Consider the following 27,829-nt stretch of genomic DNA (forward strand, 5'->3'; position numbering starts at 1 on the left):
CAATACCAGGTATACTGTCATTGCCAGCAGCAAAATCCACTTTGTGAACATCTTAAGAAATACGATGCTTCAGTCCCACTCTATACCAATTATTAATAACTCTGAGTGTTTGGATGAACGGAGGCAAGATGGCGCACTTCCGGGTTCTTCATCCCCCCAACTTTTCCCGCACGCGCGAAAATCCAGCCGGCGACCTGGGAAGGTGCAGACCAACTAGGCATGCGCCAGGTGATGTCAATCTGAAGAGACCAAGATTTACCTGGTCGCACCTACGGAACGCCCCTGGACACGCCCATGCCCCGCCTATCGCCCTCCCACTCCTAGAAAAGCCCCTCCGGAGGATCACCGCGCGCGCGGACTTCCCAGCTTCCCCACTGCGGTCGGTTCCCCACTGTGGTGGGAACTGTTGGAACTCCTTCCGAGAGCTGTACGGGTGACTCTGGGGGCCCCTTTTGTCGGGGGCCAACAGACCTCTCCCTACCCACCTTCTTCCCTTGAAGCTAGGTGACCAAAATAAACTTGCAGTTTTGCTCCTACCCTTGCCTAGTGGCTGGTTCTTTTGTACCCGCTCTGGTGGTCTTAGAAAAACAAAACACTGAGTACCTAGAGACGGGAGAGAAGAAGTGATCCTAAAGTACAAGAATGTTAGAGAATCACTGGTTCACAGGATTCCATCCCCAACCTAAGGCAAGATCTTTCAGAATCTGTCTCAAGCCTCCAGTCTAGATCTGTCTCCTCCCCACCATTCCATGACCATCTTTTGTCATTTCTAAGTTGCAACCATATAGCAGTTTGCTGACATGAATATAATATTTCAAATTTCAGTGCCTTTGTAGATATCTTCGCCTTTACCAAGATTCTTTCTGGTCCAATACTTCTACTGGAAGTACTTTCCTTCAAGACTCAGTTAAAATGTCTTTGGCTCTATGAGGCATTTCTTGCTAAAGAGCCAGAGATTTCTAGGGCAGAATCTGTTGCTAGAAGAGTATTAGGTGCTAAAAGAGTTTGATGCCTGGCACTGCCATTTACTACAGGGTGAAGTTAGTCTTTATCATCTGGTTTCCTCAGGTATAACAAGATAATATAACTACCTAGTAGAGGGATAAATGAAATTACACAGGGAATGCACAGCTAGGGGGAGAAAAATTTCTCCTTTACTCTCTCAGAGTCTCCAGCTGGGTCCAAGAATTAAACAGACACAAAACAAGTTAACAGGGAAAAAGCATACAAATTTTATTTAATAAAACTTTACGTATAAGTGGTTGTCCACACAGGAAAATAAAGACCCAAAGAAGTGGGTAGGCCTAAGTGCTTATATACTGGGTTGAACAAAGAGAGGAAATTGTGGAAGAGTATCTAGGAAGATACCGATTAGTTTAACAATATCTGTACAGATGTCTCTCCACCTCCACTCCCCTCGTATGGTGATGAGTATCTTTCCTCTTGGTATAGGGAGGGCATCTATTACATGGTAGTTTCTTTTCCTGCTCTCAGGAAGAAAAGGTCACAGTGCTCTTCTTGCACCTGCTGTTTATCAAATGCCTTTTTTTTCAAGACGGAGTCTCTCTGCGACACCCAGGCTGAAGTGCAATGGTGCATCTTTGCTTACTGCAACCTCTGCTTCCCGGGTTCGAGAGATTCTCCTGTCTCAGCGTCCGGAGTAGCTGGGACTACAGGCACGCATCACCACTCCAGGCTAATTTTTGTATTTTTAGTAAAGACAGGGTTTCACCACCTTGGCTGGAACTCCTGACCTCAAGTGATCCGTCTGCCTCGGTCTCCCAAAAAGCTAGGATTACAGGCGTCAGCCACCGTACCCAGCCTCAAACGCCTTTATATATCAAAACGATCAGTATGCCAAAGCTCGGGTGGCAAGCTGTCAACTCCAGCACCTAGCATGGTGCACACAGCAGACACCAACCGAGAATATCCCCTCACGTGGCTCACATTTCCTTTGTAACTCTCCCAGCAAAGCTCTACTGCACACTGCATCTTACCCGTTTACATTTCTCTTTTCCCTAGACTGAGTTTCATAATCACTGGGACTGTTTCTTTTTACTTTCGCATCCCTTGGGCATAAAAGTGCCTAGGAGGCGGGGTGCGGTGGCTCACGCCTGTAATCCCAGCACTTCGGGAGGCCGAGGTGGGCAGATCATGAGGTCAGGAGATCAAGACCATCCTGGCTAACATGGTGAAACCCGGTCTTTACTAAAAATACAAAAATTAGCCAGGAGTGGCGGCGCGCGCATTAGTCCCAGCTACTCGGGCGGCTGAGGCAGGAGAATCGCTTGAACCCGGGAGGTGGAGGCTGCAGTGAGCCGAAATCACGCCACTGCACTCCAGCCTGGGCGACAGAGCGAGACTCTGTCTTAAAAAAAAAAAAAAAAAAAAGTGCCTAGGATAAGAAGACCGGAGTCTAAATCAATCTCAGTTGAATGACGAGGGCTTAATAGTCTCGAGTTCTGCTTTTTTTTTTTTTTTTTTTTTTTGAGACGGAGTCTCCCACTGTCGCCAGGATGGAGTGCAGTGGCGCGATCTCGGCTTACTGCAGCCTCTGACTCCCTGGTTCAAGCGATTCTCCTGCCTCAGCCTCCCAAGTAGCTGGGACTACAGGCACGCGCTGCCACGCCCAGCTAATTTACGTAGGTTTTTTTTTTTTTTTTTTTTTTTTTAGTAGTGACAGGATTTCACCACGTTGGCCAGGATGGTCTCCATCTCCTGACCTCGTCCGCCTGGGCCTCCCAAAGTACTGGGATTACAGGCATGAACCACCGCGCCCGGCAGAGTTCTGCTTTTAACAAATTATTCCAGGCACTTTTTACAGTGTTTTCCACTCTCAGTGCCAATTCACGCTGTGCTGACGATGTACCATCCAATCCTTGATGGGAAAGATGACAGAATCTGACCAAGACTAGAAGGAGAGGTTGCAATTTTTCATCAGAAGAAAAATCCAGAGGATGTTTTCATTGTTGAGCTAAATGAACCTGCAAGTCTACGCTGCCCTCTAGGGCGGCCTACAGTGCCTTTAGGCGGGTAGCAGGAGCAACACAAAACTTAACAGAGGTTTCCCTGCGGAGAAATCCCCTGGCCAACTTACTTTAATGGAAAAAGGAAAACCCAACGGGTGGGTCAGCACCGGAAATGGGGGCGGGGGTTCGGGTAGCGGGGACGCGCATGCACCTTGCACGTCTCCGCCCCTCCTGCGGTTGCCAGGCAACCAGCTCCGGAAGTTGCGGGAGGTGCGTCCGCAGCTGGCTCCGCTAGCCAGCGGAAGATGGCGGAAGGCGGCCGCCCCGACCCCGGCGAGAAGGAAAGGAGGTCTTCCGGACCGCGGCCTCCGAGCGCGCGGGATTTGCAGGTGAGGCGAGCAGCTCGTGGAGTGAGCGTTGCGGTGGATGCGGGCTGGTGATGGCGCGGGCGGGTGCGAGTCGGAGGCCGCCTCTGGCCTCGGCGGAGCCTTTCGCTGACCCAGTCTGGGGATGGAATCGTGATCCCGGGCCGGTCTCCCGACGTCGGCGCTTAGCACTGTGATGGTCGTGGACACAAGTGCTCGAGCCTCCAGCGCTGGTGCTTCGTCTCCCTTCCACCCCAAGTACGATGTAAAAATAGCTATTCGTTTAGAGTGACATTTTGCGGGTCAGTTGGTTGGTTCACGGGTTGATGCTTCCTTCTTGAGACTTACTCCAGAAGAAATGTTGCTGTGGCCGCAGGGAAGTGGGCAGTCACCTGAACAGTAATGATACGTGATTTGTTCTTTTTTGTCTTGGATGCTATTTCTGACTTGCTTACTTAAATATAAAAATGGTTCCATTTTATCAGGTGGCTTTTTCTTTTAAAGGGGTGAAGGAAAGCGATGCACGCTATGCCCATACAGCCTAGTTGTCAAAGCTATGGTCTTTAAAACATTGCACACAAAAAACAGGGAAATAAAACTTCGTAATGTTGTGTAGGACACTAGTATTAGTTAGCTAAATACTAGTGCACCAAATCCCGTTTTATCAGATACTAACGCCACTTTTCTCATTTTCGGCTTTTTTGTGTCTCATTATAAGATTATTGATAAAAATTTAACAAGTAAATATCAGTAAGGAGATACTAAGGAGAATTTTGGTAGAACAGTTTTACTGTATTACTTTACAACCACACTTCATTCTAATATGAACAAACCACCATCCATTGTAACATACTGCTGGGCTTTGGGAATGTGGAAATAAGGACATCACATCCTTAGTCGGTGCTGAGCTCTATTGATGGCTATGTAAGTGTAAAAGACATTTCTACCTTTTGGAAACCTACAGATTTCTTTGGAGAAATAGGATATGAATACATTTAGCATAATATTTTAAGATGGAGTATGATTGGGTGCCAAAATAAGCAGTGCATAAAACGAAGAATTTGGAGACTGCAGAGATCAGTGTAAGTTTAGGAGGTGAACTCAATGTAGAATAGTTCCAGCTCACATAGTTGGTTCAGTAGTAGTAAACGGTATCAAGGGTTAGGAAGCTATTGTGTACCTCATCTTTCCTATTATAAACCCACATCTCTGAGAGGCAGCATGGAGTTAGTAGTCCCACCAATTTTGGTTTGCCTCTTAGTCCTGCTCCTTAGTAGTTTTGTGAACTTAGGAGAAAAGTCTTAACCTGTCTGATCCTCGTATGTCTTCATTTGTAAACTGAGGAGGGTCAGGGTGCTGGTGGTGGTGTAAGGATTAAATAATGTTGTAAAGGGCCTATGCCAAATTCCTACATTATCCTGGTCAAGTTGTTGCTGGGCAAATATTTGGTTCCTTTTTCCTCAAAGGAGAAAGATGCTATAACTTTCCCTGACTAGTCACTTCTAATATCATTAAAGTTAATGCAGTGTGTAACTTAATGTCCTTTCCCTAATTTAAATCCATTTCTTCTTTTTATATGAAAAGTGAGAACAGCTTGGTTAATGACCACCTGATTCTTGGCAAATTATTTGCAGACTTAATCCAGTGGATCAAAGTATGATTAATGTTTGGAGATACTCTGGTAGATGTTGCTAATTGTGAGAATGCCTTCGTTTCCACCCTAAGTTATGATGGGGATTTTTTTTTTCATCTTCTGCCTACTTCTGGTAGGTTAGGACAGTAGGAAGATAACTGATTTCTTTATGAATGTGATTTGGTGTATCAAGTACAGTATCTAAGTATTGATAATCTTTCCTTTAGAACTTAATATGAATGTGAAGAACTTGCAAAGAAACTTGAAAACAGCCAAAGGGATGACATATCAAGAAATAAAGTATGTATCAAAAGTTTAAAAGAATTAAATAATGTTCTTCCCAAATGGTATCTTGGATATTGATTATTTATAGATTATCTTGTTACGGTTAATCTAGACGTGCTTATCTTAAAAGTTACCCAGTTCGTGCAGCTTTCAGTAGATATTTCTTACTTCTCTAACAGCTTGCTGTAAGAGTCTTTCAGAGTGAGTAAAGGGGCAACATATTACTAATTGGAACAAGCAGAATTACCCCTAAGTAAGTGTATCTTAGCTGCCATACAGTGTAGGGTTTCTCAGCATCTAAATCAGGAGGGAGTGTTCCAGGTACCACCAGAGAAAAGCTACATAGTTGCTTCCCAAAAGGCTTCCCAGCCTTGGGAGCCCCCAAGTTACAAACTGCACACTCGTAACTCTTTTTTTGCATATCAGAGTAGATTTTCATAGCTCCCTTCATCCACCTCAAATAAGGAAATGGTCAGTGGGAAAGTTAGGGGTGGGACTGTTAGTGGCAAAACTAAGCCCAAAACCTCATCAGTGTTAGATAGTATTTCTGAATTGCTTTCTCTTCTGGTGTCCCTCAGCCCATCCACACACAAGTTCATTAAGGTATTTAGTTGTATACTGTGTCCCAGTTTTGCTCCACATATTATGTGTTTCTATATAGATTGGACGGGTAGGGAGTAAGAACAGGGATAACTTCAGTATTACTAGGGTTAGGATTGGATTTGTTAGGATGGACTCAATAGTGGGCACTATAAAGGAGAAGAATTAAAATGCCTGATAACTGTTGCCACAAGGACCCTAATCCTATTGAATATCATTATTCTGTATTGTTTTTTTTTTTTTTTGAGACGGAGTCTTGCTCTGCCGCCCAGGCTGGAGTGCAGTGGCCGGCTCTCAGCTCACTGCAAGCTCCGCCTCCCGGGTTCACGCCATTCTCCTGTCTCAGCCTCCCGAGTAGCTGGGACTACAGGCGTCCGCCTCGTCGCCCGGCTAGTTTTTTGTATTTTTTAGTAGAGACGGGGTTTCACCGTATTAGCCAGGATGGTCTCGATCTCCTGACCTCGTGATCCGCCCGTCTCGGCCTCCCAAAGTGCTGGGATTACAGGCTTGAGCCACCGCGCCCGGCCTATTCTGTATTGTTGATTCTCTAGTGTGCGTCTATGACCTGGGAAGGCTTGTCAAAGATTGCTGGGCCCTACCCCAGAGTATGAGTCACTGGTTCTAGAGTAGGATTTAAGCATATGCATTTCCTACAAGGTCCCAGGTGTCTGTATAATAATCATTTATTACGGCTTCTAGAATTGGTTACTCTAAGGCTGAGAATTCCAGTACTTTTAATGCTATATACTTGATTTTCTCACCCAATTCCTTTGCTTTCAGGTTTCAAGTTCTTCACATTTCAAATTCTGGAGGAAAGATTATCAATACTTTACTTACATAGTTTATCCTCTACATATTATTGAAACATTTTCTTAATAACATTTTGAGATTTTGTTGTTGTGTTAGTTTTGACCAGTACTTCAATTAATATTTATCAATTTAAATTATCATTTCCTTTTTTGATGTAGTATCGTTTGCTATGTTAAATAATATAAATTAAATTTCTTTGTAGTATTTACTAATGAACTTATGCCATATGATGCCATATGGCATCAACTCCCTCTAAATACCACTCATTTTCTTCTAAGTTTTTAATGATGTACTATTAATAAGTAGGATCTTTCAGCCAAGTAGACTCTTCAATACCATTTTCCTCATATTCCTCTTTTGTTAATGTATGTTCCACATTCCATGGGGTCAGAGGCATTTTTGCTTTTTTAATTTATGTCACTAAAGAAAATTGTTATTTGATTGGAAGTATTTATTCAAATCTTGTTAAAGCAAAAAACATATAGCAAATATAACCCCAATTTAAAATCAATCTGTCTATATCTATTTCTGATTTGTTTATATTATGTTCTTTATATAATTCAACGTGGGGTACACAAGTAATGGCAACATAATGCTTAATATGAATGTCATTGGGGTTTCACATGCTATGAGTATTTGAAAAAAGATATTAAGAAAATTAGAAAAGGTTTTGTGAAGGAGAGCTGAAATGGGCCTTTGAAATACAGATGACATTTTTATTGATGAGAATAGGAGTATCATAAAAGTAATACATAAAGCTGACATAATCAACTCAGAAGGAAATCCATAAAATACTACTACTTTAAAGAAATTTCAGGGAGGTAAAATTTCTGAAAAGTTTTGTCCCTAGTCATCAGACTTTGTATGTGCATGTCTGTCTGTCTCTCTTGTGTCATTTGTTTGTTTTTTGTTTTGTTTTTTTGGAGGGGATGGGGTAATAAAGGACCATAAGGAGATACAACACTGTGGGAAGAAAAAAAAAATCTTGGGGAAAAGGAAATACTGATAAAATCATTGCCAAACACTTAAGAATAATATCTTCTAGTGATGGAACACGTGCTTTGTGCTTTCCATACATTATTTAATCCTTCAAATGACTCTGTGGTGATTTTTTATAGGCATTTGAAGATGTGGTAACTAAGGCTGAGAGAAATTAAATAATTTGCCCAAGATCACACAGTAAGTGCCTAAGTTAGGATTTAAATTCAGTCCTTTTAGATTACCAAACACTTTTATGATTCAGATTTCTAGCAAATCTGGTACAAATATGAATATTACTGAATGTGAGAGGGTAGGGGGAAAAAATTAGAAGTCTTTCATTTTGTTTTATTTGTGTATATTTTAAAAGTTGACTAAGAGAATTTTTAAAGAATTAATGTTGCCCCAATGCCCTTTTCTTCTTGGAGGTAGTTTTCATATCATTTATGTGTCTAAAAGGAGCATTTTAATCTGTTTTTTTTTTTTTTGGTTTTGGTTTGTTTTTTTTTAAAAAAAAAAAAAAAAGAGATTATGGTAATGCCAATTATAATTGAATAGCCACAGGATCATTAAGGAAGGTTGTTGAGTTATCCAAAGATGTCAAAAGTCAGAAAAAATTCTATACAATACTGAAATATTATATTACTTTTTAAAATTCCATTTCAAGAACAAATATAGTTTTATTTCATTTTGAAATAAACTATCCAGCCGATATCTAGAATGTATAATTTGGTAATATTACTTTCTTTTTTTTTTTTTTTTTTTTTTGAGATGGAATCTCACTCTATCGCCCAGGTTGGAGTGCAATGGCGGGATCTCAGCTCACTGCAAGCTCCGCCTCCCGGGTTGACGCCATTCTCCTGCCTCAGCCTCCCAAGTAGCTGGGACTACAGGCGCCCGCCACCACGCCTGGCTAGTTTTTTGTATTTTTTAGTAGAGACGGGGTTTCACGGTGTTAGCCAGGATGGTCTCGATCTCCTGACCTCGTGATCCGCCCGTCTCGGCCTCCCAAAGTGCTGGGATTACAGGCTTGAGCCACCGCGCCCGGCCGGTAATATTACTTTCTAAATGGTATATAAACCATATAAAATTTATAGTCGTGGCCGGGCGCGGTGGCTCAAGCCTGTAATCCCAGCACTTTGGGAGGCCGAGACGGGCGGATCACGAGGTCAGGAGATCGAGACCATCCTGGCTAACACCGTGAAACCCCGTCTCTACTAAAAAATACAAAAAAAACGTGGCGGGCGCCTGTAGCCCCAGCTACTTGGGAGGCTGAGGCGGGAGAATGGCTTGAACCCGGGAGGCGGAGCTTGCAGTGAGCTGAGATCCGGCCACTGCACTCCAGCCTGGGCGACAGAGCGAGACTCCGTCTCAAAAAAAAAAAAAAAAAAAAAAAAAAAAAAAAAAAAAAAAAAAAAAATTTATAGTCTTGTATTGTTCAGAAACTTGTTTTCCTAAACAGGTTGAAATATATATGTTTGGTAGACTTTTAAATAGAATACTTCTGAAGTTGTTTTATGTGCTTGGAGTTTGAAAACTTGAATAGCTGAATGAAACTATTTTATGAGATCTGATGAAAGAAGCTGACATTAGTGTGAATATCTTCAGGAATTCTTAAAAGAATTGCACCTGAATTTTAGGTTTAAATTTGAAAATGGTTTGTTACCTAAAACAGATTTTGACACTGTTGAATAGTTAATTGAAAATAATCAAGTAATTATTATAACTTAAAGTTATTCTAATAGATGTGGCATTTTGGTTAGTTCCATAAAATGAGATGCGGTAAGTTTATCTCAGAAAGGAATCATCTGAAGCAGCAGGTTTTTTCATGAAAAGTCTTTACCACTCAATTTTAAGTTAATGTTCTATACATAACTTCTAGTTGTAGTTAAGAGGTTATTCCTGGTGTTATACTTTGTAACAAGCCTGTTATTATGTAGTTGGCCTTGGCAGAATTGTATGAAGATGAAGTGAAGTGCAAATCTTCCAAGTCTAATAGACCTAAAGCTGCAGTCTTCAAGAGCCCACGGACACCACCTCAACGGTAAGTTTTATTTTGTTTTGTTGTAAAAAGAAATTACAATTCTTTCCTAAATTTTACTAACTTCAAATTGTTTTAAATGGCCTTTTTCAAGGTTTCTTCAGTAATTTTTTAAAATTATTATTCCAAGGGCAAGGCAGATTTGGATAAAAAAGAAAAGATTATTATCATTTAGTTACTATTTTAAGAACTTTTACAATCAGAAAGCTAAAAGAAACTTACGGAAAAATTACCTTAAAATACCTAATATTTTGGTAGGTATCATATGAAATTATATCCTGAATACTGTTTTTCTTGGGCACAGTGGTTCTTTAATATTTTTTGAGTTGTGGGACTCATTAAGGGTCTGATGAAAGCTGTAGAATTCTCCTCTCAAAACAACTTTCATGTACAAGTTTGTCATTCGTTTTTAAGAGTTTGTGTGTTTCTTGAAGCCACTCCATGGAGCCTCTGCTGGTCCTTTGTCCTCCATTTAAGAATCTGTGATTTTTGAAGTCTGTCTCTTCCTCCTTTGGGTGATGATTCCTCCAGTGCGTGACATCCTAAATAGTATTTGTTGTTATTAAAATCCCTGAAGTATAAAAACAACCAACTATGAAGATTTAAGAGATGAGAATCAGGTGTATTTTATTGCTGTGAGTTTTCTTGTTGCCAGGAATATTTTCATTTACATCTTTTTAGTACTGTAAGTATCATCCCTGGGAAAGAAACGTCAGTTTTCCCATTATATCTTATTCTCAGAAAGTCCATTTTATAAGTTTTCAATTCATCAAAAATCAAGACTAGTAAATACTGTGTTTACTTCACCTGTATTCATCAAGTTGTTAAAATGTTACATTGAACTTGTGTACACCTGTATTCTCTCTCTTTTTACTCAACTATTTGAAAGGAAATTGTAGCCATCATGACACTTCACTTCTAGATACTTCAGCATGCGGCTCCTAAGAAGCACACACTTAAAAAATTGATAACACAGTACACCTTACAAAATTAATAATAATCGAGACGGGGAGTGTTGACTTATGCCCGTAATCCCAGCACTTTGGGAGGCCAAGGTGAGCAGATCACTTGAGGTCAGGAGTTCAAGACCAGCCTGGCCAACATGGCAAAACTCCATCTCTCCTAAAAATACAGAAATTAGCTGGGCATGGTGATGCGGGGCTGTAATTCCAGCTACTCGGGAGGCTGAGGCACAGGAATCACCTGAACTTAGGAGGCAGAAGTTGCAGAGAGCCGAGATGGTGCCACTGTACTCCAGCCTCAATGATGGAGGAGGACTCTGTCTCAAAAAAAAAAAATGAATAGTAATTCTATGATGCCATTTAATGTATAGTCTGTAGTCAGATATCTCTTATAGCTTTTTCTTTGGATTTCGGATTCAACCAAGGACATTGCATTGCATTTAATTATTCCTGTTTTGAATTTCTGAATGCAGAGAATTCCCCGCACCTTTTTATTGTTGTTTATCTAGAATGTTAGAAATTTTATAAGACAGCTGGCCTAGACTCTCTAAAAAAGTCAACATAATAAATTTTAGATTATGCAGCTGTCTTATAAAATTTCTAACATCCTAGATCACTGTTTCCTCATGATTCGATTTTTATTAGAGTTTCTGTCAAGGATGCTAGATAAGTGATATAGTCTGCTATTTATTACATGACAACAGGGGTCATAATTTCAGGATTTTCCACCATTAGTGATATGTTCATTTGGTTAAGGTGCTGACCTGTTTGTCCTTTGTAATCAGCAGGTTGGTATCTTGACACTGTTTGAACATCCTATTCTTTCATTTAATTCTTTATACATACAAAATACTGTGTTTTTAGCTGCTTCTTTAATTTGTATGTTCTCCCAAGTCTTGAAAGTACTTAATATATATCTGTGTACTTACATTTTACTCACCATTTGGCCACTGTTTCCCCAGTTTGAACATAAATTGAATGAATTAATATTCAAGTTCTTATCATAAGATTGCTGTATTAATATTTTCCTTGCTATTCAAATATAATCACTAAGATATTTCAGTAAAGGGTTTTCTTTTATGCTGTCTGAAACAATGTCATAATTAATAGGTATAATTCAGTAATCCAGTTTTTAAGGATTTTGTGCCTCACATTTGATCTCTAGGATAATTTATCTATCAAAAGAACTGAGCTTCCTTAAAATATATAGGTTGAGATGTAAACCGTGTTGAATCTGTTTATAATACAATGTATAGCAAATTGTTTGCAATCTTTTTTTCTAAGTATGATTTTTTTCTAATGCTAAGTGTACACTTCCTTTGATTTCATATTCAATATCGAAATTTTCCCAGTTTCACTGTATTTCTACGGATCTATTTGGTACAGAAAACAGTGCTTATTTTCATGGTCCACCTCCTTTGGTCTATATTTGAAATCAAAACAGTTATTGTCTCATTGTCACTTTAAGCCAAGATAGTTTCATTATCTGAAACTCTGGACATAAGATTGTCTGTGTTTTTAATTTACAAGAGGAGTTACGTAATCTACAGAAAGACTCTTAGGATACAGTCTGATGCCTGTTTTGACATATTCATTCATGAAAAGTTACATATCACAATCAGAACTTATATATGTCCTCTACAAGTCATTATATAGTAGTATCGCTTTGAGAATTAAATGAAATAAAGTGGATAAGATGCCTAGCACAGAGTTGATACTTAGCTGGGCCTTAAGAGGATTTAAGATACTAGGAGTTAGATAAGCACAGAAGATAAGGGACAAAATTCCAGGAACAGAGAGTCACATAGTTAAAATGACCAGAGGAACCAGAAAAGGAACCAGCAGAACTTTAGTAGCTTAGTAGCAAATAAGGTTGGATAGATGGGGGTGCAGCCAGGGAGGCTTTCATAGGCACGTGACCTGTGCTACTGCACAAGGCCCCATGCTTAGAAGGGCCCTGTGCTTGGAGTAATGCTTTGCTGTTACTGTTTTGAAATTCTTAATTGGTTTTGAAGAAGGGAACTTGCATTTTCACTTTGCACTGGGTGCCACAAATTATGTAGCCAGTTCTGGATACAACCTTGAAGACCAAGAAGATAAGTTGCAGCTGTGTAGAAGGCAGTGGAAAGTCAGTTCCTCTTTAATAAAAATTTAACAACAAAACTATAGTACAGTGTGTTAAAGGCTTTGACTTGAGATAGACATATCTCAGTTATAATTTTTTTTGTTTTCATATAAGAAAATGGTTTAGGCCGGGCGCGGTGGCTCAAGCCTGTAATCCCAGCACTTTGGGAGGCCGAGGCGGGCGGATCACAAGGTCAGGAGATCGAGACCATCCTGGCTAACACGGTGAAACCCCGTCTCTACTAGAAAATACAAAAAACTAGCCGGGCGAGGTGGCGGGCGCCTGTAGTCCCAGCTACTCGGGAGGCTGAGGCAGGAGAATGGCGTGAACCCGGGAGGCGGAGCTTGCAGTGAGCTGAGATTTGGCCAGTGCACTCCAGCTTGGGTGACAGAGCGAGACTCCGTCTCAAAAAAAAAAAAAAAAAAAAAAAAAAAAAAGAAAATGGTTTTATTCCTAATTTTTAGTTCCCATACAGTTTACAAATACACTTTTACTCTGATAATACAGCTTTGCAACTAGCAAAGCCGTTGCTCTGACACCAATAAATACAGGTGGGGAGACAATTAACATCCACTAATGTTTCTCTGCATAAAGTATTCTTTTAATGTCATTTTTTTAAAAACAGTTGCAGATAGGCTACATAATATACGTAGGCAAAAAGGCAATTAAGTGAATCTCTTGAAACACTAAATGTATAATAAACAGCATATTATCAACATTTACATGATTCACTTCAAAATGATAATATCCGGCCGGGCGCGGTGGCTCAAGCCTGTAATCCCAGCACTTTGGGAGGCCGAGACGGGCGGATCACGAGGTCAGGAGATCGAGACCATCCTGGCTAACACGGTGAAACCCCGTCTCTACTAAAAAATACAAAAAACTAGCCGGGCGAGGTGGCGGGTGCCTGTAGTCCCAGCTACTCGGGAGGCTGAGGCAGGAGAATGGCGTAAACCTGGGAGGCGGAGCTTGCAGTGAGCTGAGATCTGGCCACTGCACTCCAGCCTGGGCGACAGAGCAAGACTCCGTCTCAAAAAAAAAAAAAAACAAAAAAACCAAAATGATAATATCCTAAAACGTATTCCTTTTAAAGGATAGATTTATTAATAAAATATCACATATCTTTTAATACTCTGGTACAGTACTTCATATACTGCAGGAAAATTAATTGTAGGTCTAGTCATCAGCTTAATCAGGGATTCCTTTCCCATTAGCTTTTATTAATAAAAGAATCACAATTAGGTCATAAACAGGCAAATTATTAATTACATGATTTGAGGCTTAGGATAAAAACTGTCAAAATTAGTTTGATATACAGCAAAGTTACACGACCCACTAAAACCAACTGTTCAATAGTTTTTGCCTTGTGTGAACTGCCTGTAGTGAAAAAGGAACAAATTTTTAATGAAAGATACAATAAACTATATTTTGGAACTTTTTAAGAGGAAGAAGGAAAAAATATTTCAACAAAATTAAGGGCAAATACAGATCCTAACAAAGGCATTCTGACATCAGGGAGGCCATGTGCTTGCTATATGTAAAACTTGATTCCCCCAGCAACATACGGAAAATAAAGACTGCACTGGCTTTGTAGTTATGTCTACAGTCTAAGTTTCCCTTACGGATACTAAGCTGCAACAAAACACAGTTGCAAACCTTTCCACATCCCCCTGTACTAAAAATAACTCAAGACATTCTTAGTTCTTAAAATCCCCAATAAAATAACCTCTAAAAACTGTCTTGACCATTTTCATGACTGTTTCCCTGAAGCAACTGGGCTCTTTAAAGAGTGCACACACACCAAGAAAGTCCTACATGTTTTCTCATCCCCATTTAACCACATTTGAAAAGACCTTGACTTCAGTGGGAGAGATGACTGTAAGTTTCAGGAGGGCCACACACTAGACATGAAGCGCCTTTTAGTTTGTTTTTTTTTTTTTAAAGTTATTAAGACTGTGAAATGTCTTTTTTTTAAACCCCAATACCTTGTGCCAGATAACTCTTTTACCCCAAAATATAAAATCCTATGCTTATAATTTTAAAATCCTCAGTGAGCTCTGGAATATTGTGCATATTTAATACCTACCAGCTACCTAGAAGTAGACGGCATCTATGTATTTGTCACACCGACTTTCCAAATAACCTGATTCACCCATCACTGACTGCTCTGGCCCTGGGCTGTCTTGACTTCTTCAGAAACCACCTCTTTGGAACTTTAATTTCCACAACCTTTTTTAAACCTGCACCTTGAGCTTTCTCCATCATCCCAGCCTGCCTGCCTGATGCCATCCCATGTAAAGTAACCTCATCTGAGAACTTGCAATCACCTTTTACCAAACACATGATAAGCCTTAGCAACCTAGGGACTATGATAACTCTGGCCTTGGCCTGAGTTTACATAAGAACATGATAGTTTGCTGACCTTGTGGAGGGAAATCTAAATGAAATCAATATAACAAACAAAGCTGGCCAAGATCAGTATTTCCATTCTGAGTATAAAAGCAACTGATCTTAAGCAGCAGGCAGAGATGTTAATGCAGGAGATATATTTGTACAATCAAACTCTTGTGTACTGGTGAAGGACTTTACCCGCAAAGTCAAGTCGAAACAAAACCAAAGCAAAATGGAGAATGAGTCAGTGTCACAATGCAATGAAAAGAACAGGATTCAAGCTTCTTGCTGCAAGTACTGAACTGGAGTCTTTTTCTTTACAAGTTTGACTGGAAGACAGCAGTCATGACATTTCCCTAATAAGGGAATACCTTTAGGCCACACCTGTGTTCTGAAGCAATTCAAAGTTCAGTGAATATTGGGGTGCGGGGGTAGGGGCTGATACACATTTTGTCAGTGAGAATAGCAGCCAAACTAACTCAGAGTCTTAAGAGACTGAGAGACCTCAGAAAGGAACTACTACCAGGGCTGGATCTAGGCCTTCCTTTCAGGAGCCAAAGTCAGAAGAATCCAAGGAGACCATAACTTCACGGCAAAGATGCCATAGCATTTTATTACTGTCACAAAAATCAACCAATGATACTTTCATTGAAATATCCGCACTGAATGATGATTCAACATATGAGGCAAAGAGGGATGTCTTTGAAGAAGGCACTTAAGGTGGAACATTCGCAAATCTTACCATTTGGGTAAAACAAAAATGAGCTCTTTCAACCTTGCTGGAGGCCTGTTAGGGCTGTTCCTTCTCACTGTGGCCTGACTAAAAACCAGTGGCATCAAGAAAGAGTCACATTTCGCAAGTCTGGGGGTGCCCCAGTGGATGGTGCTACTCTCAAAAGCCCTGTGTCCCTAAACACATCCATCCTCACAAGATCAGTTTCTACAAGTGCTGGTTCCAAAAATAGGCTCAGGATTGGCAGAAATCATTCAGGAAGCTTCCTGAAGCTTTATTTCTCAGTCTGACTTTCAGCTTGTCTCAGCTACTGTAAGCAGCTTTGGCTTCCCAGGGTCACTAGCAGCTTCTACTTTTGCTAATATCCTTGGTTTTCCGTGTCACTGGTTGTGACTATCTGTTAGACTAGTGGCCCCCCAATTAACTGCACCTCCACTTCACACTCTTTTTTTGAATCTGGGCTGGGCATGTGACTTGTTTAGTAAGTAGAGGGCATACTCCAGCTCTCTTCTGATTAGAAAAAATCATCGTCATCTTTATCATCAATAGAGGGCAGTAAAAGGGAAGCTGCGACAATTCTGGACTTCAGTCTTCAGAAGGCCTGGCCACTTCCGCTTTTGAGCTCTTGGGAGCTCTGAGCTGCATGTCAGAGGTCTAGCTACCTGCCAGCCAGGCCACTGAAAGATACTACACGAAGAAGGAGAGACTCAGGACTGCAGGCAGAGAGAGAAGCCCAGCCATCCCAGTCTCTGCGCCAACCTGCTGACCACATGAGTGGCGGCCTACAGGTTGGCAGAAGAACAGCCCAGCTGAGCTGAACCCAGATTGAAAACAGTTGGGGGTGCAGTTTTTTTTGTTTTTGACACAGAGTCTCGCACTGTCACCCAGGCCAGAGTGCAGTGGCGTGATCTCAGCTCGCTGCAAGCTCTGCCTCCTGGGTTCATGCCATTCTCCTGCCTCAGCCTCCTGAGTAGCTAGGACTACAGGCGCCCAGCTAATTTTTTCTATTTTTAGTAGAGACAGGGTTTCACCGTGTTTACCAGGATGGTCTTGATCTCCTGACCTCGTGATCCACACGCCTGAGCCTCCCAAAGTGCTGGGATACAGGCGTGAGCCACTGCGCCCGGCCGGGAGTGGGTTTTTTTTTTTAAGACACTGAAGTTTTAGGGTAAGTTTGTCAGCAACATTTGACAACCAAAAACACTGGTTATTCATAGATACCTTTTTTCTAAGTAGAAGACAGTTACTCAAATGCAAAGAAAATATGGCAAACGTTTTTCCACCACAACTTTCTCAGTCAACAGCCTAACTATAATTGGTCGTCGACTGGGAAAAAAAAAAAAGCCACACCTCTTAATTCATAAATATCCATGATTCTTTTTCTATGACTCTTTAATGCCAATGCAAAGGTAGCCCAGTCAACTTCTGACAGTCTCAGGCACTGGCTTAATTCTCATTTGGCCAAAAATATAAGCCATCAAAATGAATTATCCACTATTGGATACATGATGGTAAATGAGATTGTTCTCACTTTTCTAGGACATTGTTACTTAATTTTCCCAAGTCATTTCTTCTTATCCCCCACAATGAGGGAAAAAAAATTAAACTGGTTAAGGTTATAAAAAGGAAAAAAAAGCCTATTACTAGAATTTGAATCTAGTAATTCTAATTTGAATAGAATTTGAAATTATGTGAATATAGCACACAATTTGACTGCTTCCTCAATTTAAAACAAAATTCTATAAAATGTTGTCTACATTGTGGAGATGATTTCTTCTTGTCTGAGGAAATGAGTAATTGGGAAGCAGGTATCGTTGAGTTAAAATACAGTGATCTTTAAATGGTTTCAAATTTTGCTTAACAAAAGGTAGTCAACCACAATACAAGCCTTCCAAATCCAAATTCGGTCTTCACATAAACTTTCTTGCGAAAGTTTGATCTTTTTAGGGAGAGGGTGGAAGTCCACATCTATTTCTGTGCTGAAGTTTTGGCAGGTTTTCTCATCTGAAACTCTTCTGCTGTTGCATCAGGCCCATGTTTTCATGGACTCTAGTGCTGTCTTCTCTCATTTTTCCACAGCGTGGCATTGGAGTACAAGGTGGAAGGGGGCTCTGATCTCCACTCGTCTGGTCTGCTAGAGAATACTTAATTATTTGTATATTCGTGCCCTTTCTTCTTGCTTTTCTGCTCTTCAATCCTGCGCTGTAGTGTTTCAATATAATGCTGGACCGCCATATAGATAAATCGGTACTGTGCTTCTGTCTGGACCATCCCTGACCTCTGAGACCGCACCATCTGGATGGTTTTGGGAACGTCAATGTCGCAGTCAACACCTTCCTCTCTGATGATGTCAATTAGAATATCAATCACAATGTATGTCCCTGTCCAGCCAATTCCAGCACTGCAGTACACCACGACCAGCCCTGCATCCATGATGCTCTCCCGCTTATGGTGCACCTCCTCCAGGAAGTCTAGCATGCTGCCAGGGTCAATGGGCACTCCGTGGTCTGCCTAGGTCCGAAAGTGGTATTGCCAGACCGTTCTCTCCATATTCCCCTGTCCAGCCTTTGAAAGTTTAAGTTCTCTTAGCGTATATTCATGAGCGGCGCTTTTTTTTAACGTTCCTAACACGCACGATGCCATATTCTTTTAGAGCATACTCATCAGGCAAGTATTTGACACATTTACTCTTTCCTCTCTCCACTTCTTTCATTGTCATGACAATCACTCGGGAGTTTTCTTGGAACACCGTCCACCAAAAGTCGTTCACCATGTTTTGCAGGCAGCCTTGTGTGGCAATGTAACTCTTTGTGGGCTTTGAATTGTTACACTTAGTTTCAAATTCAGGCGTGATGATATTTGCATTGATGTCCTGAAACAGGCTCATTGGGATCACCATCGTGTAGAACAATCCTTGTATGATCAAAGGGCAGGATGTTTTTATATCTGTTTTTGTTTTTGTCTTCTTGCCTTTGACCCTCTTTTGGCTGTAGAGAAGTTTGCATTCCTGTTGTTGTAGTGTCTCAAATTCTTCTCAAAAGCCTTGTTTGACTTTATCTGTGGTCTCAGCTAATTTGCTTAGTTCTCAAACTCTGCTTTCTATTTCAGCAGCGTTTATACGAGTTGTGGTAAAGGGCTACAACATCTGTATGTATACGAGTCGTGGTAAGGGGCTACAACATCTGTCAAAGAATCAAACCATTGTCCTCCACCAACATCGTATTTCAGTTCCTGACAGCAGATCATAACATGGGTCACTTTAGTCTTGCCGTTATTGCTCTCCCCTTTGTCATCACCGGTGCACACAGAGAGAACAAAATCTCCAAGGTGGCTCTGGCTCTCTCGTACAAGAAAACAACCATGTTTTCCTTTTTCAGTTAATAATTTCTCTTCTTTCCCAGAGAGGTGTGCATGAGACCACCTTTCAGAGGTAGGATCTGCACAGTTCAGAGGATATTTAAGCTCAATAACATCTCCATTCTTCTTTTTTAATTGCCTGTGATGTTCTATGTAATACTGGACCAACTCAGCCAAAGTGGCAAATTTCTCCCCTCCATACAGGTCATGGAAATCACCAGTGTTCTGAATCTTTTTATTTATTTGTTTGTTCATTGATTTATTTTTGAGACGGAGTCTCGCTCTGTCGCCCAGGCTGGAGTGCAGTGACACAATCTCAGCTCACTGTAAGCTCCGCCTCCCAGGTTCATGCTATTCTCCTGCCTCAGCCTCCTGAGTAGCTGGAACTACAGGCGCCTGCCACCACGCCCAGCTAATTTTTTGTATTTTTAATACAGACAGGGTTTCACCATGTTAGCCAGGATGGTCTTGATCTCCTGACCTTGTGATCCGCCCGCCTTGGCCTCCCAAAGTGCTGGGATTACAGGCATGAGCCAACGCGCCTGACCCAGTGTTCTGAATCTTGATGTGGGTGACAGCTCCATTTCTTCTAACAGAAAGTGTGTAGTCTCCAGGGTTACTTTTACTAGCCCTTGCGAAAAAACTGCCATCAGCTCCTCTTGTCAACAGTAGGTTTTCTGCCTCCACCCCAGTGATACTTGAGTGAAACCATCTTTGCGATGTTGTGTTCCTCCTGCCCTCCGGCTCTGTGATGGACCCACTCCTTGCTCAGGCTCTGCTGGGCTCGGTCACATCAGGCTGGCCCGAGGGAGACCCGCTCAGGACCAGACGTGGGACAGAGCCAGCCGGCTGTGCACAGACCTCACTCCAAGCCTGGGGATCCTGGAGACTGCAGCCGACCCCTGGGCTGACTCGCTCCTCCTCCCTGTAATTTTTTTTTTCTCTGTCTTCTAATAAGGTTTTGCCAATTGGCAAGTTATTTAAACTTCTTCAGTCTTAGTTTTCTTACCTGTAAAATAGGAATAATACCATTGTTAGGAGGGTTAACTAAACACATAGTCATCCCTTGATAAATGTTAGCTATTACTATTCATTTAGGAAAATAGGACTGGCAATACTATATAAAGTTAATGATGATGGGGAGAACAGGATAAAGAGGGAAAGAAATCAAGACAGAAACAATTGAGGTAAACTAAGGAATGAGGTAAACAATTTTGGATTCAAGGCCAAGGACGGTGGCTCATGCCTATCATCTCAGCACTTAGGGAGGCTGAAGCAGTGCACATCGTTTGAGCTCACGAGTTCAAGACCAGCCTGGGCAACAGGGCTTAAACCCCATCTCTACAAAAAATAGCCAGGTGTGGTGGTGCACACCTGTAGTCCCAACTACTTGGGAGGCTGAGGTGGCAGGATAGCTTGAGTCCAGGAAGTGGAAGTTGTAGTGAGCCAAGATCACGCCACTGCACTCCAGCCTGGGCAGTAGAGCCATATGTTGTCTCAAAAAATATATAAATAAATTTTGGATTGAGGTAGTGTCAGTGGAATGGAGAGAAAAGGGTGAAATTAATGCAGGATATTTTCATAGAAAATATGTAATGTAATGGGATATTATAGAAATGTAATGACATGGGATATAGGGAGTAAGCCAGTGGGAAAGAGAGAAAACTTAAATGTTTTAAATTTGGGATACAAGAAAAAGTATGATTGTTAATGGGAGGGCTTATGTGTGGAAATAGCTTCAGTTTTGGAGATGAACTTGATTAAAGTAGAACTATCTGGCAGGTGCTTTTAAATTCAACACTGGACCATAAGTGAGTGGTAAAAGCATATATTTGAGAGTCATCTGTATAGAAGAGGTTATCTTTGGCGGTGGATAAATATTTTGATGATCAAATGAGCTTAAATAGAGGGGAATTGAAGTCAAGGATATAGGCATATTTATGTAAGAGGAGGAGGAAGAACTTCAGGAAGAACTTCAGGAAGAACTTCAGTAAAATAGAGAAGGAGATGTTGGATCCCACTGGGCAAAGAAACAAGCAATTCTGGTATGATGAAAGTCCAGGAGAGAGTTCAACTATGAAACGATGGAAGGGAGAAGAAGGATAGGCTCAGAAGGATCAAATGTTTCAGAAAGTGGGTAATAACTGAGGAAAGTCTTTTGTGTTTGGCAATGAGAAGATAACTCAGAACCTTTGAGAATTCAGTAGCAAACCTTGAGATTCAGTAGCAAAATGGGAGCAAAAATCTTACCACAGGGAGTAAATGCATGGGAAATGTGGGCACCAGTCACAGTCAATATGTTTAAGGTTTGGGTAGTCATCATTAGGAGCTAAAAAGATTGAAACCGCCCAACTCTTCTGAAGTTGGGAACATTATCAGTGGGTAACCCCATCACCATTTTCATTCAACTTGTACTGGAGGTTTTAGTCAGCACAATGAGATGAGAAAAACGAAAGTATACAGATTGGAAATAAATAAAATAAAGCTCATTATGTGCAATGACGTAATTGCATACAAAGAAAACTATGAAAGACTCTGGTTCTTTTTCTGATTCCTCTGGTCATTTTGATTTTTTCCTCCTGTGTACCTGTTCTTCATTCCTAAAATTTTGTCCCTTCTGTGCTTATCTAAGTCCTAATGTCCTAAGTCCTTTTAAGGCCCAGCTAAGTACCAATTCTGTACTAGGCATCTTTTATTCCTTTTCATTTATATTTAATAAGTTAGTTTGAATGAGTATAGAGAATTACTTCAGCAATCAGTAAATATCGTTGCCCCAAATATTCATGAAGAATTAAAGTTGAGGACTTACACTGCTGGATACAAAGACTTATTGTAAAGCTGCAATAGTTAAGAGAGTAAGAACTGACAGTAGACCATGGACCAAAATAAGAGAACTCAGAATCACAGACACACATAAATAGCAACTTGATTTATGACACTGCAAAGCAGTGAGGGACAGAATTTCATTATGTGGTACTGGGACAAATGGACATTTATATGGAGGAAAACCAGTTCTTGTCCTCTACCATATACCACCTACAAATGTCTGTTGCATATGGGTTGTGGATCTAAATACAGAAATTAAAGCAATAAAATTTCTGGAAGAAAATAGAATATCTTTATGACCTTAGAGTAGGCAAAGATTTCAAATAATAAAAACCATTAACCATAAAGGAGATAGGAAATCATTTGCTATGACTGATTTTTACAGTAAGGTCTTTCTCACTAAGACTGAGATAAAAAGGAATGATTATTCACTTTGCCAGATTAGAGATGTGGAAAGCCTTGAAGGTGACTTCCGTTCCTCATTTCCAGGGCACTCCAGAGAGGGGAGGAGTGTTACAGCAGTAGACAGCTGCAGCAGGAAGCATTGCTTTGCTTTGCTTTTCTGTGTTTGTCATAGCTACCTAAAATAATCTGCTTCTAACACTAAGGCTTGTTTTAAAAGCCAACTAGGGCAGTGTTCAACCTTGCTTGCTACCCTGGACCCTTGAGTGTAAGCTTGGGAGGAAGGCTTCCACAGGCTCCTGCTCTAGATAAATTTGGACCCAGTGTACTTCTCCAGAGCACTGGCAGGATGAAGCCCCAACTCCACCTTCTGCAGTTTGTAGGGTTTAGTAGGGTTCTCCTGGTGTCTTCTTGTTCTCCATCCTGATGGATCTTTTCCTTCCTTTACTGCAAAGTGAGAGCTATCTTATTCAGTTTTGCATATATTCTAATTTAGGAGAAAGCCTTGAAGGTGAATTCCGTTCCTAGTCTCCAAGGCAGATATAATTTCCCCCGTTGTTTTGTTCTGTGTGTCAGTTCAATGTGAATTTGGGACTGACTTGGAGAGTTATAAGTATTTTAACAAATGAGGTTTGATTGTCTTCTTACCCTGGAAGTCTCCATGGTGATACTTCATTGGTTATAGTTTCTGATATTCTTGATAGAAAAAAATCTTGAAAGATAAAAGTAGGTTATTAATCTTATGTAAAGGTAATTTTTGTGTTTCCTAGGACCATTTATGAAGTTGGAGTCAAAGTAGAAATTGGTCGCCAAAAAATTAGTCTAAGTTATTTACTTTTAACAAACACAGGGGGTTATAAGGGAGTAGGTCTCTTTTAAATCCAGAAATCTCTGAAAAGTAAATCCTCTATAGATAACCCTTTAGTTTAGAATTAGCTGTTTATACTGTCTAAAGCTAGAGATCTCGTCACTAACTAGGTCTCTACTGAGTGTGGCCTTCTTAGGGAGAAGGGACTATCTTTTGATTGTTGACACTGCTTTCCCTTCTACATCAGAAGTGCTGAATTCGTGAATGAGATGTATGTGATAAACAGTTACAGAAGGCTGAGGGATCAGCAGGCAAGCCAGTTACCACACTGGAGCCTGAACTTGCCTTTAGAATCAATCTCTGCAAACTCATTGAGAAAATATGTGATCTGTTTCCTATTCTTTTCCTTAATCCCATTTTAAAAATTAAATATTCTCATAGAAGTCACAAGAATGCCTCTTTTTAAATAAAATACTTTTATTTTCATAAGAGTATGTAGCTTTTTACTTTAGTTTATGTCTGTTATCCTAAGTTTTTATTGATGAACTAAAATGTTTAAAGGTTTTACTCAAGTGAACATGAATACAGTGGATTAAATATAGTTCGACCTTCAACTGGGAAAATTGTGAATGAACTTTTCAGAGAGGCAAGGGAACATGGGGCTGTCCCTCTGAATGAAGCCACAAGAGCTTCAGGTGATGATAAATCTAAGGTCAGTGAAACTAAATACACTGTTTTTATATTTTACCTCCTCTTTCATTTTTATATTATTTGCAAACATTGTTTTTCTAATTGTATATTTGTTTTAAATATTTGTTTCATATTTATAAAATTATTTCTATTGATGATTGAAAGTTGAGACAATTTCTTATATTTCTGAACAACTTTTTAATTTACCTTTTAATTACGAAATAATGAAATAATTAGTAGAGTCACAGGCATTTGCAAAAAGAATACAGGGAGGTTTCATGTACCTTTCACCTAATTTCCCCCAATGGTTACATTTTACATGATTATAGTATAATATGAAAGCCAGGAATTTGGCATTTCTCTGTGTCTGTGTCCTTTTATCACATGTGTAATCACCCAACTGAAGCTCTTCTTCATAGCCTACCCATTTGCACTCACACCAACCCCGTCTCTCCTACCATCCCTAACCTCTAGCCAATACCGGTCAATTGGGTTTTCATCTCTATAATTTTATCATGTTAAGAATGTTACACCGGCCAGGTGTGGTGGCTCATGCCTGTAGTCCTAGCACTTTGGGAGGCCAAGGTGGGCAGATCACAGTTCAAGACCAGCGTGGCCAACATGGTGAAACTCCTGTGTCATACAAATGGAGTCATACAGTATGTGACCTTTTGGAATAGCTTTTTTCACTCAGCATAATGCCCTTGAGATCTATCAGAGTTATTGCTTGTATCACAACTTTGTTCCTTTTTCCTGAGTAGCATTTTATGCTCTAGATATACCACAGTTTAACCATTCATTTATTGAGGAATATTTTAGTTTCCAGCTTTTGACTGTTAGAAATAAAGCTGCTGTGAGCAATTGGGTACAGGTTTTTTTACTGACATGTGGTTTTATTTCTCTGGGATAAATGCTCAGAAGTGCAATTGATAGGTCATACATTAAGTGTATGTTTAGTTTAAGAAACAGCCAGACTGTTTTCCAGAGTGGTTGTGCCATTTTGTATTCCCACATATATGAGAGAGCAAGTTTCTCTGCATCCTTTTCAACATTTGGTATTGTCACTATTTTTAATTTTAGCCATTTTGATGGGTGTGTGGTGATAACACACTGTGGTTTTATTTGATTTCTCTAATAACTAATGATATTAATTTGCATTTTCCTAATGGCTAGGGATGAACATCTCTTCATGTGCTTCCTTGCCATTATCTGTATTGTTCTTTTCAAGGAAATATCTCTTCATTAACTTTTCCCATTCTCTAATTGGATTATTTTGTTACTGTTGAATTTTGAGAATTCTTTGTATATTTTAATAGGTATGGGTCCTTTGTCAGTTAAATGGTTTGCAAATATTTTCTCTCAGAATGTCATTTGTATTTTTATCCTCTTAGCAGGGTTTTTCACTAAGCAAAGGAAATAAACTTGGATAAAGTCCAGTTTATTCCTTTTTTTTTTCTTTTATGGATCATGCTTTTGCTGTATTATCTAAGAACTTTTCACTTAACTGTAGGTCCCAAATATTTTCTCCCTTGTTATCTAGAAAAATGTTACAGCCTTACTTTTAAAGCTATGATCTATTTGAATTTTTTGTATAAGGTGTGAGGTTGACACCCGAGTTTATTGTTTTGCTTATGGATATCCAGTTGCTCCAGCATCAATTCTTGAAAGGCACTCCTTTCTCCATTGAATTGCTTTTGTACCTTTCTAAATTTCTTTTTTTTTTTTTTCTTTTTTAGACAGGGTCTTGCTCTATTGCCCAGGCTGGAGTGCAGTGGTGCAATCTCCGCTCACTGCAAGCTTCACCTCCCAGGTTCACGCCATTCTCCTGCCTCAGCCTCTGGAGTAGCTGGGATTACAGGCACCCGCCACCACACCTGGCTAATTTTGTATATTTTTAGTAGAGATGGGGTTTCACCGTGTTAGCCAGATGGTCTCGATTTCCTGACCTCGTGATCCGCCCACCTCTACCTCCCAAAGTGCTGGGATTACCGGCATGAGCCACCTCTATACAGCTTTTATAATTGTTATCATCTGACATAGTATTGATATACTAAAGACCAACAGTTATGTGTCTTTTGTGGTATAATTTCATACATTCTTGTAAGTAGCATTTCTCATCCTGGAATTTCTCCTTCAAAATCATTTGGGGAGGTTATCTAAACTACCTGATGGCTTCGGGTATTATGGTTCAATAGATTTGGGATATGCCTAGGAACGTGTCTTTTAAAAAAGCCTCTATGATAATTTTGACATCCATTGTTGAGAACCACTGCTCTAATGAAACTTAAATTTTGGTTTTCATTTCGTTATTCGTCAATGGTTTGAAATTATCTTTTAGTCAAGTCTTATGGTAATTTTGGTTCTTGAAGGTTCCCCAATATGAGCCACGTTGGCTAATTAGAATTCATGTAGCTTTAAAATACATATCACATAATAACTTTTTGCTGAATAATCCTTTGTGAATTTTAACTCATTTGCTATGTATTTTAGTCATTTACAGGTGGAGGATACAGATTGGGTAATTCCTTTTGTAAGCGGTCTGAATATATCTATGGAGAAAATCAGCTGCAAGATGTAGGTACAATAATCAAAATGAAAAAGTATAAATAGTTGCTTCTAGTTACTAAAACTGTTGGTTTTAAAAATAAGAATTGATAATAAAAATATAATATTTTTGTTACTTTTTACAACATGGGTTAAAAGGACCAATGATGTGTGAGTTTTCAGTCTCGATTTTTATGTTTTGTATCACAATTATGCCTTGCACTTAGAGATATGTAACTATTTGTTGAAAGAATGTGTGATTCATTGTCCATATGAATTTGCAGCCAGGCATGGTGATGTGCATCTGGAGTCCCAACTACTCCAGAGGCTGAGGTAGGAGGATCACTTGAGCCCAGAAGTTCAAGGCCAGCCCAGAAAACATAGCCAGACCCTATCTCTTTCAAAAAAAAAAGTGTTTACAAAAATGAACTTGGGCCAGGCACAGTGGCTTACGCCTATAATCCTAGCACTTTGGTAGGCTGAGGTGGGCAGATTGCTTGAACCCAGGAGTTCAAGACCACCCTGGGCAACATAGTGAGACCCTGGCTCTTTAAAATAAAAAATCAATTAAAAAAAGAAAAAGTAACAAATATATAGTTATTATAATAAATGACATATTTTCATAATCTAAAATGAGGTGAGGTATAAATGTAGAACACCTAAAGTCATTCTTTGTTTCTGTGGCCTTTTGAAATTTTGGAGTTTTAATTTTATTGTAGACATTTATAGTTTCTTGGAGGGTCACTGGAAATTCTGTTCCCCTTGGCATGGATATTTAAGCTCTGTAGCAAAGAAGAGTATGGGTGCAGATGAAGGCAAATGGTGGGAATCATGGGGTACAGCTCTTCTCATTGCTTTCATTTTCTAGTGAGCCATCCACCAATAGTACTTCAAGGCCAGGGTCCAGCTGTGGAACCTTTGGTATTTGCAACCATTGTCAGTTTGTTAAACTGAATGCAAACTAGCTAAACAAATACGTGTGGTTTCATTAGTGTCTTCCACTATGAATAAAGAATAATAGAAATAACTCCATATTTTAAATTAAGTAAATACATTTTGCAATATCACATTTGGAACTTAAAATTGTTTGGGGGAGATGTATTCTTATATATATATGTGAATATATATACATTTTTTTTTTCTATGCCCAAAAGGTTCAGATTTTGCTTAAACTGTGGAGCAATGGTTTCAGTTTAGATGATGGAGAATTGAGACCTTACAATGAACCAACAAATGCTCAATTTCTGGAATCTGTTAAGAGAGGGTAAGATGTATTATTTGTATTCTATTTGTTACGTAGAGTGGGACTT

At 40.0% G+C, this 27,829-nt stretch overlaps 1 protein-coding gene and 1 pseudogene across 3 annotated transcripts in view; one reads left to right on the top strand and one right to left on the bottom strand.

The window, feature by feature from the left end:
* Positions 1–3,152: 3,152 nt before the first annotated feature.
* Positions 3,153–27,829, top strand: part of UBXN2B (UBX domain protein 2B) — a 38,027-nt gene continuing 13,350 nt past the window's right edge. For 2 of the 3 annotated variants that reach the window (XR_004059293.1, XM_030937909.1), the window contains exons 1-5: positions 3,235–3,358; positions 9,581–9,684; positions 23,847–23,997; positions 26,466–26,549; positions 27,674–27,783. Coding sequence is in view for 2 of the 3 variants with exons in the window: in XM_030937909.1 (XP_030793769.1) it covers positions 3,275–3,358; positions 9,581–9,684; positions 23,847–23,997; positions 26,466–26,549; positions 27,674–27,783 (533 nt within the window). In the remaining variant the exon portion in view is untranslated. Of the gene's footprint in view, positions 3,359–9,580; positions 9,685–23,846; positions 23,998–26,465; positions 26,550–27,673; positions 27,784–27,829 lie in introns of all 3 variants that reach the window. The other variant, XM_030937910.1, reaches the window with a different exon arrangement.
* LOC104680723 lies at positions 17,893–21,569 on the bottom strand (annotated as a pseudogene).

This window comes from Rhinopithecus roxellana, chromosome 9 (genome assembly GCF_007565055.1).
Source record: "Rhinopithecus roxellana isolate Shanxi Qingling chromosome 9, ASM756505v1, whole genome shotgun sequence".
In the NCBI taxonomy this organism is placed as follows: Eukaryota; Metazoa; Chordata; class Mammalia; order Primates; family Cercopithecidae; genus Rhinopithecus; species Rhinopithecus roxellana.